This window comes from Sander vitreus, chromosome 9 (assembly GCF_031162955.1).
Source record: "Sander vitreus isolate 19-12246 chromosome 9, sanVit1, whole genome shotgun sequence".
Taxonomy (NCBI): domain Eukaryota; kingdom Metazoa; phylum Chordata; class Actinopteri; order Perciformes; family Percidae; genus Sander; species Sander vitreus.
The window spans coordinates 19,950,660-19,968,591 of NC_135863.1; the positions used below are offsets into that span (position 1 = coordinate 19,950,660).

The following is a 17,932-nucleotide window of genomic DNA, read 5'->3' on the forward strand; positions in this document are numbered from 1 at the left end:
ACATAGCGATGAAGATGAAAGATTGAGTCGCTGCCAGCAGCGTCATCTATTCAGCCACTGCATGGAGATAACAGGCGCCTAAAACGGGCTCAAAAAAACAAATAAAAAAAGGGAACATGCTTAACATGCTGAGACAAACGGGCCCAAAAACTAAATGAATATATATGGCTATGTTACAGAATAGTTAGCAGTTGTAACAAACAGGCGCACCAAGCGATATGTTTCTATTGCATCTTATAAAGACTTTTTGGCTCCGTCTCCTCTTTTGAACAGACTAGCAACTAAACAACTAATCATTCTGCACGTCTACACGACAAACACACGCATGCCTTGAGTGACAAAAAGGTGCAACGTCTGCATTTTAACTTTGGGTCTGTGTGTAATGGTGGAGTACGTCTGTCACACACACATCAATCTCATTTTGAGGACCAAGGTGCATTACAACATTTTCTCACATATTCAGTAAGCGGTTCAACTTCTTTTAAAACTACTGTAGTAGGTTGAGAGAGACAACATCAAATACTGAAACAATATAAGGAAACCACTGTAGATCCACCACATAGATCTTTAAAAAGAGCATTACAAATAGGCCCAAACCTGAAAATGATCTAAATCACAAATCCGAGGCTAATTTCATCAAGTTTCTCATTAAAAATGTGAACGCAATATTTTTTCTTTTTAGATGCAACTAGCTAAAACTACATTTCTAGTTGTGTATAATTCCATTTTTTTTTTTGATTTTTTTTTTTTTGTAAAAGCAATCCTCAGTCTCGCCAGCAGGTGGCATCAAGAGATAAGCTCCAATCCAAAACAAAGTTTTAAAATAAGGAAAATATTCAGTCAAGTTCCACATGACGTGTACTGTGAGGTTTGAGTTGGGCTCTTCAGTCTGAAAACGGACTGTTAGTTTGGTGACCAACCTGAGTTTTAAACAGACTGCAGTCACACAAAAAGGATGACATGATACGTGTCACCCCATCATAATCACCAGATTTAATACAAGTTATCTTTACGATATCAGTAATTTGTGGTTAAAGACAAATATTGCTTATAAAACGTGTCATCTGTTAGTCCTCAGGAAATGTTTCTGACTGCCAGATGACGGACGATGACATGTCCATTTAACATCTGATTACCTTTTGGTGGAACAGGTTGACATTCTGGTCTGGACTTTGAAATGTCACCATCTCCTCCAGGACTCCAGATGACAAAAAGTGCTCGTCTGTGATGTTGACGTTGGAGCTGAAGGTGAAAATGAACATTCATCCCTTGGCTTCGCTTTCCTCCCTCTCTACTAATTCTACTTGTTCTCTCCTCCTCCTCTCCGTCAGTCTCCTCATTGGCTCTCCTGCTCTCTTTATATTAGTGTGGCAATGGGACGAGAACCTCAACATAGTTGAGAGGGAAGAATCCCGACTGGCTGTTTAGCATGCCCTCGTACCAGTTCTCGTCAATCTGATTGGTCAGGGTGATGATGTCGCCCTCGCGAAAGCCCAGCTCTCCCTCGTTCTCTGGCTCAAAGTCGTACAGCGCCTTACAGCTCGGCTGCTCCGGGGCTGAGAAGACACAAGAAAAGAGAGGAAGAATGAGGAAGAAGAGGGGAAAACGAGCAAAGCTCATTCTCATGTCACACTGCACGCCTTAAAAGGTACACTGTGTAGGAATTTTCTCCTTTGACTTTTGCCCCCAAATCATATTCGAAGTTCGTTTGTTTATTAATATTAATATTCAAATATATTGGAATATTTATTAATACTATTTTGACCATTAAATGCCTTCAGTAAGACCTATATTGGTATACGTTGTATATGTTCTGTCCACCAGAGGGCAGTGTATCAGTCAATGTCAATAGGCAGGCAATTATGTTTTCAGAAGAAAAACACATTGCCACAACTGTTTTTTTTTTTTTAATGAAAAGTCAGACCCTGGATTAAACACAAACAGTATGCTTTCGACAGGAATTTCGGCGCTTTCACCGTAGCCTATGTAAGTGGTCTGATGTTCATACTTGTGCGCTGGTGTGTGCATCGAGCCGGCGTGTGTGTGGGTGTGTGTGTGTGTGTGTTGTGAGAGAGTGACGGTGATTACCGGTAGCTTCAGAGCGAGTAGCGACTCTAGAGACATAGTGAGAGAAACAAATCGTCTCCCCTGTGCTTTCTGACCACGGTGGGAAATCTGTAGCAGGAGAAGTTAACTCTCTCCTTGATTTCATGTTGTTTATGGAGAAGGAGAACCAGGAAATGAGTCGGGGGAAATGCGCTACCAAGCCGCGGCCGAGCGACGTGCGTTGCCGCGACGTGTAGTTACATTTTGAAATGCGGAATCTGAATTGAAAACAAGGTTTACAAGCAAACACATTTACAAAAAAGAATGCCCATAACAGGTTCGAAATTCGAATATTAAGGGCTGCCTAATATTCGTTTGAATATCATTATTTTTTTAAATATTCAAATTATATTCGAATAACGAAGTTCGGAGCCAAAGTCCTACTCGGCATAAGTATGATCCTCCATTATGAACTAAAGTGCAGTGCAGGCTTTCAAATTTGCCGAGGCAGTGACAAGCGCCTCTCACTGATCTCCTTCTCCGTTTCAGCTGGTTTCAGTCACGTGACGCTGGCTCTGAACAAAAACGCGTTGTGGATTAGCTAGACGGGTTGGCTAGTGCTTCATGTTAGTAGTTTTTCTAACGACATGGAAGCCTCCTTGGACTTGCCTGTCCAATGTAAATACAGACAGGAAATTCTTCGCTTACGAGGATAAGTCAGATCATTGGCAGAGGTAACGTTACACCAATGGGGACATATTTATGAATGAAGACATTGATTTTAGCTAATAAAATACTTAAAACACTACACAGTGTACCTTTAAACATGTAAGCTGCTGCAGGGTTCAACAATAAGATTGTTGAATGATTTGATGTGTATGTGCCGTTGGCCAATCAAGAATTGAGTTGGTGCTTTTGACATTTATTTACGCTTTTGATGCTTTCAATGTTTTTATTACTTTTTTTTTTAAGATTTGAAGCTTGTTTTTTGGCTTTCTTTAGCGGTTTTTTTTTTTTTTCAGAGCTGTTTGACACTTTTTTAAAAAAAATTTTTTTATTTGGATTTTTCTTTTTAAGTTTTTGATGCTTTTTGACATTTGTTTGTACGTTTTTTTGGGGTTTTTTTTCGACGCTTTTGAAGAAAACAACCATTTTGCCTTGGGGCAAGTAGAATTTTTTTTTCACTTGCCCGACCGGACAAGTGAAAAAAAACCTTAACGTGGAACCCTGTACTGTGTATCATACTCGTTTATATATGTTAGTATAGCATTATCATGTGGCGCAGTCAGATCAGCTTAAACACAGCATTGCTAACAAGCTCAAGAGTGCTGACAAGTTGGAACCACAACATCCTCAGACACCATCGTTTTCGTCCATCTATCCCTTTCTCTGTGACCTCACATACATCAGCACACAACACAAACTAGGCTGTTTTGTCCCTAAACAATTTTCTCATTGTATCAAGTTTACCCCACAGAGTGCTGGGCAGGCTAGAGACGGGGAAAGCTTTGGTCACTCATTCTGTTTTACTCCAGACTGTATCAGTTTACAGAGGCAGAAAACATAATAATGTAAAGACTTCATTGAAGAGAACCAACTCTGAAGCAACCAAATCTAAAAGGTAGGTTGTATTAGAATAAATGCCAATTAGTACGAAGTTCTCTCTTTAAAAAGTCTAACAAGCATTTTGATAAACTGACAAATGCTGCTAATACTGCTTCCTCTTACCAGGACCAGCTATGACAGAAAGGTTAAAACATAGATTAATAAATGTATTTATGGGCAAATATTGCTGGTGCTACTATAAACGCCACATCTTAAAGTGCTCATATTATGCTTTTTGGCTTTTTCCCTTTCCTTCATTGTGTTATATATCTTTTCTGTGCATGTAATAGGTTTACAAAGTGAAAAAGCCCAAAGTCCACCCCAAAGGGAGTTACCATCTCCAACAGAAAACACGGTTCACAAACTGCTCCAAACAGCTCTATTGTAGTCCAGCCTTTACTTCCGTGACGAACGCTCGTCACGTTGTAACACACGTTATAATGCTTGCTTAGCTGCTAGCATGGCACTCCCTCATACTCTGCTTCTGACTGGCTAGTAGTCCTTACCTAGGTACTGAGCATGTGCGACTCCCAACAAAGATGGAGTAGAAGTGAGATGCCTCACTCTGTAGCTAAAAACAGAGAGCTCAACACATAGGGTGAAAAGAGGAGCTGCAGGAATATGCAGTACAACAAAAAATATGGTATTTTTTAAAAATTAAACCATGTAAACCTATTCTGATATAACCTCTAAATACAATGATGAACCTGAAAATGGGCATAATATGAGCACTTTAAAGCTGCAATAAAAGCAGGAAAGGAAAGTAGGAAATTAATTAGTGATTCCAAGAAAAGCGGTTTCTCCTCAATATCAGTATGTGCTACACTGAATGCAGCAAGCTGCTCTAATGGCAAATTAGCTCTACTCTGTATGGTCCCCAAGTTAATAGGTCAACAACAACACAAAAACACACTGCAATGTGGTGGCGGGACATAAAAACTGTTAGAACAAACTACTTACAAACTATAGTAGTTTGTAATAAAAGGTGGGTGATAAAAACTAAATGCACTCCACTGAAGAACTCACATCTACCCTTTGTGTTGTACAAAAAATAAATAAATATTGCTTCATTCAAACAGCTTACAGGTGGCATTACTACTCTTTATAACAACAACACCAATGCTGATACTATTCTGATAATTAATAACTCCTTTTAATTCTATGTGTTCTATTCTATGTTTCCTGCATGTTAGTTAATACTCCTGCCATTGGCCAAAGTACTGGCTTCATAACTTAAATATAGTAATACTAATAGCAGTAGAGCTGGGCAATATATCGATATTATATCGATATCGTGATATGAGACTAGATATCGTCTTAGATTATGAATATCGTAATATGGCATAAGTGTTGTCTTTTCCTGGTTTTAAAGGCTGCATTACGGTAAAGTGATGTCATTTTCTGAACTTACCAGACTGTTGTAACTGTTCTATTATTTGCCTCTACCCACTTAGTCATTATATCCACATTACTGATGATTATTTATCAAAAATCTCATTGTATAAATATTTTGTGAAAGCACCAATAGTCAACTCTACAATATCGTTGCAGTATCGATATCGAGGTATTTGGTCAAAAATAACATGATATAATAGCTAAATAGCAGTATTATTTATTAATGTAGCACGTATTACAACAAAAGGGGTAGTTAGGAAGTTTGTCCTTCGAATCAGTTATACCTTGACTATTCTTTTAGGATATGTTCAAAAGCTGCATGTTTAAATCAACTGTGGACCATGTCAGTGGTTGCAGAGGTGTTAAGAACGTTTAGAAGTCAGGCTGCAGCATCTTGACTAGAGGATGTGGATCTCATACAAAACCACATGCATGCACCATAAACCACCAATTATGTGTCAACCCTGTGAGGACTAACTTGTATCCTACTTCCTACATTTCACACCAGAAGCTGCGCAAGCACACTGGACCATTTCAATACCACAAGAATTGCGAGGACAGAAGAAAAAAAACGGTCCACACAATCTGTGACTCACACAATCTGGGATTCCGAAAGGACAATGTGGCCAAGTGAAAAGACGGCTCTGATGAAATTACAGGAAAGAGGAACAAGGTCAGTTGGAGGAAGGCCAGCCGCATGACAGGGCGGGACCCCCCCCCCCATTCAGAAACAGACGTCTATTTTCTCATGGTTAACGACTGAGTGCATTCAAGAGACAAACATTTAGTGCATGCCACAGTTTACTCAGCCTCAATAAGAAAAAAGACAATTTGTTTCACATATCTGTGCTCAGGGGGACTGATTGGTTGCAGGTCCTGAGCAGTCATGTTGGCAAGGGAGGGAGTATTTTTCCAGTTTAGTTTGCATCTGATTTCTAAGGAGTGTGTTCACTCCTAGGCACGCTACTTTGGCTTAGTCCATCTTGTGTTTTTGTAGAAACAGCTGGATGTTTTTTTGGAACTCTGCTATGGCAGCTCTTTTCCACACATCCTAGGCTGCCCTTTCGTGTGGCGCTGAGAGTGACGTAAGCATGAATACAAAGATAGATTCCCCCTGAGAGAGTTTATACTTCTTACTATATATCCATGACGTTCCACTACCGGAATTGCTCTGTTGCAGACGGAAATTCCGCCAGATTTCACTCATTTAGGCCGGACATCCGATACCTTGGGATTTCTTTGTGTTGACATTTTAAACTCTGGTGGATATATGAGGACTATGGTTAACCTTTTCTCAGATCTCTGAAGGGTAAATCCAGACAGCTAGCTAGACTATCTGTCCAATCTGAGTTTTCTGTTGCACGACTAAAACAACCTTTGAATGTACACGTGTTCCTTCAAAACAAGTTCCGGCTTCCCGAGGCTATTTTGCAGAGGCGCCGATAGCGCTTAGCACCGCCCAAGATGATTGTGATTGGTTTAAAGAAATGCCAATCAACCAGAGCACATTTTTCTCCCATCCTGGAATACTGTGTGGACTCGCCAGACCCTCCTCTGCAGCGCTGTGGAGGAAGGTCTGGCAATGTGAGACTAATAATTCTTAATCTTTGTTTTGTCAAGACATCATCTGTTCTCCGGTGCAAACCAGTGAGCTACTTCATCATTTTATATATTATACAATATATTGTTTTTTTAATCGTCAAAAGCGATATCAACTGGCGCCAATAACCATGTCGCGAAAGGCTCCGAAATATCGCGAAAGTCACTCCGAGATTTTTGTGTTGGTTGAAAGAAAATATCAGCAGAAAACTGCACTTAAAAATGTAACGGTCATTCTTTCTTATTTTAGTGGTGCCTTCTATATTCAATTTAATCTTCAATTTGTTCAATAAAAGAATGTTGGAAAGGATTTGTTTTAAATTCAACAAGCAATTAGTTGTATTTTAGCAGAATACTGAAAGCTGCAGAACTGAGTAACTTTAAGTACACTGTTGATGTATCACAAGTAATATTGTTATCGCGATATTCAACAACGTTATCGCAAATTTTCCTCATACAACGCAGCCCTATTTTAGACCCCATCAGCGGTTGCTTACCTGAGTTGCGTGAAGGAGGAGGAGCCATTGAGGTTGAGTAGCCGCCATTTGAAGGGTTGTCGTCTCCGAAGTCAAAGATAGGTTTGGGTTTAGGTGTGTATTCACGTCTTGGTCGAGTCTGAGCATCAATCATCCTATTTAAAAAGATTGGAAAGGTTTTACTTTTCTGAACCTCCACAATAAATACAGTATGATGTTTGAAGTTACTGTGCTCGAAGCAGAAAGCTGCACAGGCAGATGTACTACACAGAACAGGGCTCCAGACTAACTTTTTTCACTAGGAGTGCAGTGGCCCCCGACTGAAAATTTTAGGGGCACAACCAGAAAATTTAGGGGCACACACCGTAAATCAACATGCTAACCAAATATTCACATCTCTACAAATTTCCACTGTATTGTATTTAAAAAAGTGCCATAGTAGTTTCTTGTCTTCACAGTATACTAATAAACACTTTGATAACAGATGCAGAAATTACAATGTGCTGTTTCAAATTCAGTGTCACATTGTATTGTGCACTTTTGAAGATGCAACATAGAAGGTAAACCGACAGCACCATCGCTGTCATGACAGTACAAATATAAAAAAAAATATACCATACATTCAGAATTTAAAAAAAGTGCTTAGTAACAAAGTGCTTAGTAACCTTTTGGTCATTTCACAGTTAAAAACAATACTTAACAAATGTACATTAGGGGCACTGGCCAATAACATTCCACTAGAACAAGTAGGCCTAAATAACTTGTACCTTTACTCACTCCCCCTTAGAGCAGATCCTCCTGTGTTCAATTTCAACATCATCTTTGCCTCATCTGCGCTCTGATTTACAGCCTCTTGTCTTCTAAAAGCAACCGTCAGTGGCGTTGCTTTTTCATTTATTAACACGTCACGGCATACTCTATGCTTGAGGCTAAGATTGTGTTTAACTAGTGTATTGTGTTTAAACTGCGAAGTGCCTGCACTGTCGGCAAACTGTGTGTTCCCCGCAGTTCTGGGGTGGCGACTGCATCATTCGCAGTTCATGGAGTTCGTCTCCTTACCGTGCCTCAACCAACCAGTCTTCCCGAAAACGGTGGGTTCGGGCCTTTTTCGCCACACAAACCTCTGACTCTGAATCATCATCCGACTGCGACACTGTAGACTCTGGCACTAGCACACTAGCCGCAGGTCGGAAGAACGAGTCAATAGTTTGCTTGCTCATTTTTCAGACACACGTAGCAGGTTGTGATATCTGTCTCCTTCCCAGAGACGTTGACGCACGCTCGATTATCTCTAGGACCCTCCCCCTCCACACATTAGCCAGTGGCCATTCCCTATCCTTCTCACACTCATTGGCCTGCCACATATTCCGGATTCATTGACGTGCCCCTTCCACGTTTAACGTGTAAACAGAAAAAAAAGGGGGCAAATTTATTCGTCGCACATGGGCGACTGGATGTAAAATTCAGTCGCACACTCTCAAATTTTGGAGCCCTGCAGAATGTTGATATTTGTGTGTGGCAGGTCTCATTACTGCACCTCTCTTTCAGTTTGTCAGAAAGCTCCTCCAGCACCTGCACAGCCTGTCTGTGGTACTGCAGCTGGGACTCCACCAGGGATGACAGCTGGCTCACCTGCTCTATCTACACACACACACACACACACACACACACACACACACACACACACACACACACACACACACACACACACACACACACACACACACACACATCACATCACATCACAGATAAGATAATCAGTGTCACTTTGCTGAAATTACCGCATTTGTCATTCCAATGGATACACAGTTCCATATTCTGGTATATTTTTATATATAAAAAATAATAATACAGTTCATAAAAGCCCCAGTGACAGCATGTGGGCATATACTGAATGATGATTATGAAGCTAATGTGTGATAATAAATCATTTATATTTGTTTGACCAAATAATCTTCACTCATTGTCCACTTCTCTGGAAGATTCAACTTCATCTCATGCTATTTTCACGCTAAAATGTACAGATACATAGTATGTATAAAGTCATAGGGAACAAAATAAATATAGGCTTGATGTAGAGAAGTAAAAGGAAATACGGAACAGATCGACTTCCTCCAGGTAGCACTGGTCATACTCACACCTTTAAAATATATAATATAATTATAATATTAAAACTAAAACCACCGACTGCTGTCCTGTGGTATAGCAAAACCCACAAATCAATATAGACATACGTACATGCCCTGTACAGGTATATGCTCTAAGCTGTTTTGTTCTAATATGCCTCCCCACCTACATGCGTGCACACCTTCAGTTATGTACAGGGCAAACAGAAACCTAAATAGTGATTACATTTTAACTGCAGCTATTTAAAAAACATTCTTATCTCCAGTGTAAGTATTGGCTAAACCTATTTACAGGTGTAACTATTGGCGTGTTTGTCCTGTGGGTGTGTATTGAACAGCAGCAAAAGCGAAGCTCAGTCTAGCGATGAGCAACTGATATGCCAATCTACATCACAAGAAGGCCTAGGCTGAAAACAACTGTACTTGTCCTTTGAAATGTTTTCATTAATATACTGTTTGTTTGTAATAGATTTTTATATTAATGTAAGGACCTAAAATCAGTATTTTTAGACTGTATATTTGAGGTATGTCAATGTTCTTTTTCCCCTGTGTTCAAAGTAGAGATCGACCGATATGGATTTTTTTTAGTGCCGATGCCGATTTCTTTTTCATCAACCTTAGCCGATGACCGATACGGGCTGCCGATTTTCTTGAGCCAATATTTGGAGCCGATACTGCTTTTGCGCCCTCAATTTACATCATAAAAATGTAAACCCTGCCACACTGGATTTGTTTTCAGAATCTGCTCTGCCATTTCTTTAAAAATAATAAACAAAAACACAGAGTAGTGTCACTTCTGCAATCATCTTACATTCATATCACCCAAATTATGTGTGCAATGTGCATCATATGGATGGGTGCACTGCATATGGTTAACTGTGCAAGGATAAAAGGCTTTCATCAACATCTACAACACAGCCTTGATGATGCATTGCTTGCTGACATATTATAAGACAGATATAATCAGGTCATCACAAAATGTCCTTTGTCAACACATTTAAATAATTTAAGAAAACAATAAACCTGAAAAGTAGCCAGAAGCTATTGTTATTTTAGCTGCAGAATAACAGAAGAACCCCTGACTTTTGGATGTAGTTACCCTTTTTATTTTAAAGATAGACTGCACAGAGGCAGGATCAGGCTCGAAATTATGCTTCACTAACACCACACACTGAACTGTAAAAATCAGTCCTCACGTCAGTCTCCAGCAGGTTGTACATGCTCGTCTCGGCCACTTCCTTAGACTCATGAAACTTCTCCAGGGCCTGTCGAACCTCTTCATCTGGGATCTTGCCCTGACGCTTTTTCTTGTAATCGTAGTCCAAGCGACGGCCTTCCAGCTTCTTCAGGTGATGCTGAGGTGGTAAGAACCATAGTTAGTTTAGGAAGGGGCACAGGAGCCATCGCTATCTTGCCTCTAATTCAATTTTGAAGAAATTATGTTGTCAATGTACCTGTATCTCTCTGAGGTCCTTGTCACAGAGCCCTTGCAATGGATCAATGAAGTTCTGTTTGACATCGATATCTAGAGAGTCTTTGACTTCTGCCAATCTCTTCATGGCCTCTCCAACATCTACTAGCGCTCCGCCTGAGCCACACAGACAGAGATTATTACCTTAGCGACATAGCAGATTTGAAGTGTAGCGCCACAGAATCCTATCGCCATCAGACCACACATAAAGTAACAGATAGTATCAAACAAAACCACACACAGACACAAATACAATACTTAAAATAGTCAAAAAGCATTTCAAAGCACTGTAAACAGTGTGGGTGCAATCTATCATACCACACATAAATACACACACACCCCATCATTTCATTGCCAGGAATGAACTAAAACCACAACACACACACACACACACACACACACACACACACACACACACACACACACACACACACACACACACACACACACCTTACCAAAGTTAGTCTCCTCTCCGAGCTCCCGTCCATACTTGCTCATACATTCTCCTAGCAGCCCCTCCGCCTGAGGGTAGCCTGGGTTCTTCACCTGACCGCGGATCTTAGACATGGTGTTCAACATGGATAGTTTGGCCCGTGATGCTGCGGAAGGAAGTTGGAAAAAAAAATAAAAAATGTCATCACAGAGTTTAAACATTTTTTAAATACATGCATGAGAACATGTTTTCTCCTCACCTGGGTTGGGCTGAAGGTACTCTGATGTTTTGGAGATAACCTCCACTACCGCTTTACTGGTCACATCTACTTTCTACAAAATACAGCAAGCACACATACATCAGAAGTATACAACAGAGCGACTTGAACACACAACTAACATTAAACAGTGACAGGCAAATGAGGTGTGCTGTTAAACCTTTTGTTAACAATTGCTTGCTCATAGGTTCATACACACAGTTAAAAGTGTTTTTAAAATACAGTGAGCTTTTTCATTCCAATCCAGTTTGGAACATAGTATATGTTATGTGTATTATAGTGACATGCACCTCAACATGCTGCTCTGAATGCTTTCTTATGCACTTAAAATATCTTCTTGAATTGGACTCATTTACGTTTTTGATGATGAACGACATCAAAAATGTAAACTAGGGCTACAATTTACAATGCTTTTAATAATCAATAAATCTGCTGGTTATTTTCTGGATTGATCAAATACATGTTTAGTCTATAACACATCAGAAAAAAGTTTTCCAAGAGCCCAATGTGACATCTACAAATTGCCTGTTTTGTCTGTCTAACAGTCCAAAACACAAAATATATTCAATTCACTACCATTTAAGAAGACTAAGAAAACTTCACATTTGAGACATTGGAAAATTGAGAAGTTTATCAATTATCAAAATGTTGCCAATTGATTTGCTGTTTTTGATGTCTTCCTAACAGTTTTACAGGGCTTTATAAACTTTGAGGTCAGAATTTTTTCTCAACCAACAGAGTGTATGGCTTTAAATGGGGGTGTAAACATCAAGCACGGAAGTTCCACAGAAACAGCACAGCAGTATATGGGTTGACTGTAGTGTGTCAAACCAACTACGCCTACAGCTTTGGCCAAAGATGTTGCTCTTTTAAGACCACAGAAAGAGGCCTCTCTTACCCGTTCCAAGTCTCTGAAGTCATCATCTAGTTTAGTTCCTTCAGCACCTCCAACTTTCTCACTTACCAGCTAGAGGGAGAGATAGACAGAAAGAGGGGGAGAGAGAGAGAGGAGAAAGGGGGAGGAAAGACAGTAAGACCAATTAAGTAATGCCTGCTCATAAGGTTTTCATTTGAGTGGGGAAACAAGCATGAGCTCATCTCTAATTTACACACGCCTTCTCTGTGTAGACAATGTAATAATGAACATTTCGTTTAGCGAAATGTTTGTGTGGAGCACTGTGTTGTACAAATCCTACCTTTAACCCAACTCCTCAGGTGACTTCAACATAGGAATTACAAATTAAAAAAGCACATCAAGAACCACAACACGAGCAGTGTTGCACAATCCTTTTGGCTTATTACATTTTGCAGGATGAAGAAATGTTGGATCAGCTTTTATTTCAATAAAGACAATATGCTACAACATGAGTAGACTAAAACATGTTGACTGAAAGCATTTGTATTTCCAAGTGAGATCTCTCAGCATGTTTTTAGGCCGCGGACAAAAGTCTAACAAACGGAAAACTGTCCCTTTCCTGTGCATGTATCGGTGAAGTGTTTCTGTGCATCCTTCTGGGCTAATTCCTTAATTTGGGAGCCAGATTTGTAATTTTTTTTTTTCAGAGACCAACGTCATTCACAGAGAACTGAAAAATGAATTAAACCGTTTTTCTGGCTTTGTAGAGTTCTGTTGTGACTTCAAGTTACTTAAGCTGCATGGTTCCGTATCTGAGCTTCTCTCAGTGGAATGGGCAGAAAAACAACCCCCATCACCATCAGCAAGATAATAAAAAATGGCATGAGGCATGCAACAAAAGTCCTTGGTTGCAGAGCCACTTGTAGACCCATTCTGCAAAGACAAAAGTGGACCACAACATCTACTTTACTTAGATGTATGCCATGATTTCAGACAAAATGCTTCACAACACTTTTTGATCTTGTGCATTTGAGGGACAACAACCCTAATGTTAATGTTTAATTGTTCCGCCCAGTGTACTAACAGAGGGAGCTTTTAAACAGCCTGGACAGTTAATGAAACACTACAAAAAAGGTCCTGAAAGAGGGACAAATCATTTAGAATTGCATTTGATTTTATTCTCTTTTACACAGTACTTGTTCCTAAAGATTTTGCATATCAATATGAGTGATTCTGTTTTTTTTTTTTTTTTACAATTCATTAGTTTCTTAGACAAATATGAAGAGATACCATTTTCCTTTCCTTCCTTTCAAATTCACTCATCTTTGACAGAGCAACAGCAGTTTGAGTCATTTCCTATATGACTCAAACTGTGTGTTACTGGAATTATTAGGACTTTCTGAAGAAACGCTTATTTAAACACTTTTATGATTGGTGAGTGAACAGTAGCGTTTGATATGTAGTCACAAAGGTTTACATCAACGCTATACGGCTATAATTACGGTTTGTTTATCTACTACCTGTTCTAACAAACATTTTTTTTTTAAACGTAATTGTTACTCCTTCCCCAGCAGCAGCTGGCAGACCTAATAGTGTGGGATCTTCGAGTTATACTGCTGAATCGCTGCTGTGTGCGGTAAGCACATGACAGAGGGCCTCGAGGATTCAGGTCACAAGTAAAAATACGGCCTCAACTCTCCTTAGCATTTGACTCCCTACCTCAGAGTTAAGACTGCAGTCTACAGTCCAACATTTCTGTTATCTTATATTTTCCTGACACCCTATTCTGGCTTAGAAGACTTTTAGGGAAGGGGAAGAGAGTAACAAAACTTGAGATCTTAATAGCAAAGTGATTCGTTAGCCACTAAGTAATGTTACATTTTTTTTTTTTCTTCTGCTAAAGTAAACATCCCATTTCTCATGTCATTGTAACATTATTATTTACATGCACACAGGCTCAAAGGAATGAAGCCCAAAAACATCCACAAAAAGGTTATCATCTGGACGTTTTGGTGTAAACACGCAGAGAGCTACACAGAGGGAGCAGTCTATAACAGGGATCCTTTTCATCATAATGACTGGGTTTTTGAGCTACTAGTAGTCAGTTAAGGGCAACTGCATTATCACAAAGCCTAGATCAAGATCTTGTTTGGCTTCAGATGACTTGAAGATTGCAGGACCCAGTTGACTTATGCTGAGGCCAAATGAGAAGCAAGACAAAGAGGTGAATTGGCAGCCTAATGTAGATCAGCATCATTTCCTAACATAGCCTTTGAAAAATCAGCTGGTAAACATCAGTTGGTGGGGAAACACATCGTTTTCAGTAGTTTATTTCTGCCACACAACAAACGTGTCTTATTTGTTGTAGCACAACATGCTAATTGTCAAAGCCATCGTTTGTAATAAAAAAAATAAAAAAAAATGGTACGCGCAGAATTAAAAGGGTTAAATGAAAACTTGTTTTATAGAAACAACACTGCATCTAGAATACATGAAAACCAGGTCAGTGTGGTTGGAGGGCAAAGGGGGATTTAAAAATAGAGCTCTGCAACCACAGTAGCTGAGCAAACCACATTTCAGGAGGGAATTCTGTTATAAAAAGTGTAGGTGTGATAGAGATTTGGCCTGTTCAATCAGGAAGGAGTTCTTTTTTTTTAATGTTTCCTTTATTCTTACTTCACTTAGTGATGCCTCTTAGCGCTTGTGCTTTTAAATATTTTCTAACCTCCCGGATATTTCCAGTAAATCAGTAAGCCTACAACTGCCATTGCCTCCTTCATACTCACAGGAGCCAATGGCCGCAGTCTTTACCAGCACCTGTATTATGGCTCTATCTAGTTAGAGTAATACCTTCCCAGGAGGTATTATATTGCAGACTCACAATAACTCCTTAAAATGGAGATGAATCCCAGATGAAGTATGCAACAAACTATTTTCTTTTTTATCAACATATCCGTAAACTACTCTTTCCTGATTAAAATGTGTCTTAACACTCAATATAATGAGCATCTTAGGCCATGAACAGTAAGGCCACGTTCAGACTGCTTGAAAAAGACAGTAAGCACACACTCCTGGTGGATTACTTTGTAATGTGAATGCTGTATTTCTACTGTTTACCTTGCAATTGTTGTGACAAAGAATAAGTTGCATCTTCTTATGAATTACAGATCTAATGCTTCTTCAGGGTAATGTTAAAAGTTTAAGAAGTCAGGTAAAAATAACCACAGGATATCACAATTATACTATGGCTACTTGGAGTTCTCGAAATTGGTTGGCTGGCAGAGGTACGTATAATATTTTCTGGTAACTGAACAGTATAATTGGACAACTCTGCACGGGTGTTTATTTGCTGTTTGCACTAGTATTCAACACAAGGCAAGGGCAGCAGAAACGAGGCTTATCTACAGAGCGTGGAGCTAGTGTTATTGGTGTAATAAAAAAATAGATAAATATGTTTGATATTTTTGATATGTTTGATCAGCTGGTTGTTTGCATCTTTTTGCATCTCTGTCCTCTATTACAAATGAAGCAGATAACTTGTTGAGTATTATCCCTGACTTAATCTTTTGATATCCTCCATGTGAGCATAACTTTTTATTCAGCTGTAAATTTAAGCATTTGAGAACCAGAAGACTTTTCAGTGAGTGCATAAATAAACTTGATAAAGTGCACAAATATAGGTCAAATGCCTACTGGATTCTGTCAAATTCTGTCATCTCCATTGAGGACTAACAATCACTTCCACTGTGATACCTAGAACTTCAGAGTGTGATGTTGTTTGTGCTGCTCTTTGAGTGTGACATGTCATGTTTTTAAGATTTAGTGTTAAGAGTAGTTCTTGGAAAAACAGGGAAGGAGAGAGTGTAAAGGAGAAAAACAAGAATATGGAAGCTACAGGACACAGATATCACGTCCACAGCCAACTTCCTGTATGCCTCGAGTGAAGAAAATCTGGGCTATGTCAACTGTTGTTGACTCTCATGGAGTTTTGGCAAGAAAAGCAGCTGCATTGCAGTCAAACAAAGGGAAAGGACACTCTTCCACTTCCTTCTCTGCATTATTCCTTGGGTCACTTTCTTGTCCACTAATCCACTTAATCTCCATCAAACACCTTTAGTATTCACTTTCATTGCAGTCAGTACCAAGACTCCTTACATGACAGCTTCTAAATCGTGTTATTTTCCCTGACAACCAAACCAACCAGTTTTATTATACATCTATGAAACCAACAGGGATCTGAGTCTGTTCCTGACAGGAAGCTGGGGCAGAAACCAAATGTCTTTCCTGCTTAGATCAGCAGAGGTAGGAAGAAAAGAGACTCAAAAAAATCTTTTTAACCGTCCCCACCCATGACTTAGAGACCTGGACAAAATTAAAAACATGCACACCAAAGCTCAGGCACTAACAGACAGTAACACTTTGGTATTTCCATAGCAGGCAGTGGCATTTCTAACGCAATGGCATGTTAGATGTCTCCCCTCAACTGCCCTAAATATTGACCCGTCTCACTAAACAAAAGACTAAACACAAATGTAAAACAGGTCTTCACTGCAAAGAAACATTTTAAAACCTAATGTTGAGGTTACACTGCCTCAAAGAGATAAATGGTCTTTCTCTGAGTAAACAAAACTGTTAACTTGAATGTGTCAATACCTGCTTGGTTTATATTGCACGACTTTTTAGTGTATTGTCTTTATACTCTGAGCTCTGACTCACCCGGAGAGTCCCTGAGGCAAACAGAGCTAGCTAATGTTTACCACAGGATGTGTACTTTCGGAATCTGAATTGGTGTAGTGCATGGTAAGGTAAAGTTAGCTTAAATACCTGTAAACCGCTAACCGCATAATAACGTTACTTAGCATTACATAAAGTTAATGCAAAACCGAGAGATGCTCCTTAACTTTAACGCTAGCTGTAATAGATCACAACGTGACAACCTGAAAATAACCTTTTACACAGTAACACAATGCGTTTCTAACGTTAGCTTGCTGCTGTCACCACACATTAACAGCCACATTAACAAAGCGTTAATAACATTAGACAACTATAAAACAGGTAGCTACTCATGCTAACTGAGGCTAGCTGCTACATTGACAGTCGCTAGCTAAAATAAAGGTTTTACAAACCTGGCTGGCTTTATAAAACTGCTTCTTGAAACCCGCTACCGACATCTTGAACCCCGACTGTCTTCAGCTTCCAACGAAGGTGTAAATAGGTCACGGTATAACTAAAGTTAGAGATACAGTATGTTAGAAAAGGGGCCAGCGCAAAAATTGGTTCGGAGGAATCATAGGACTGCACAGCCGTCACTCCGACACGGAACACGCCAACTGACCACGTCCACGCCGAGGCTGACTTTTCACACTGTCACAGCAGATAACGGAACGAAATGTGCTAAATCCACCAAAATAGTATTTCCCGAACTAAAAAAGCAGGCATTAAAAATCTAGGGCACACTTAAAGGTTATACAAAGCACCAAATGTGCACCAGCCGCTTTGAAGAAATCAGTTTCACAACGCTGCAGGAGTGTTGTGTTAGTGCACACCGCCCCCTGCTGGATGTAGCAGGTACACAACCGTCTGTCTGTTTGTCTGCTGCAGGATTTACAGGCCAGATGTTCACATCCTCAGGCAATACAGCCTTTTTA

At 39.7% G+C, this 17,932-nt stretch overlaps 1 protein-coding gene across 1 annotated transcript; it reads right to left on the reverse strand.

Moving 5' to 3' along the window:
• Positions 1-719: 719 nt before the first annotated feature.
• sh3gl1b (SH3-domain GRB2-like 1b) lies at positions 720-17,799 on the reverse strand. The gene is made up of 9 exons (XM_078259149.1): positions 17,411-17,799; positions 12,327-12,395; positions 11,411-11,483; positions 11,174-11,317; positions 10,702-10,835; positions 10,444-10,602; positions 8,659-8,762; positions 7,143-7,276; positions 720-1,556 (listed from the first exon to the last, which is right to left on the reverse strand). The coding sequence occupies exons 1-9, from the start codon at positions 17,453-17,455 to the stop codon at positions 1,363-1,365; spliced, it is 1,056 nt and encodes a 351-aa protein (XP_078115275.1). The 5' UTR covers positions 17,456-17,799; the 3' UTR covers positions 720-1,362.
• Positions 17,800-17,932: the final 133 nt, after the last annotated feature.

Bases quoted from the DNA above. Each gene is read 5' to 3' on its own strand.
- sh3gl1b (XM_078259149.1), bottom strand. From the start codon at position 17,455: ATGTCGGTAGCGGGTTTCAAGAAGCAGTTTTATAAAGCCAGCCAG. The intron at 7,277-8,658 runs GTGCAGTAATGA...CTTTTTAAATAG, and splicing joins TCTGACAAACTGAAAGAGAG to GATGATTGATGCTCAGACTC. The intron at 1,557-7,142 runs GTAAGCAACCGC...GTGTCTTCTCAG, and splicing joins TCCTCCTTCACGCAACTCAG to CCCCGGAGCAGCCGAGCTGT.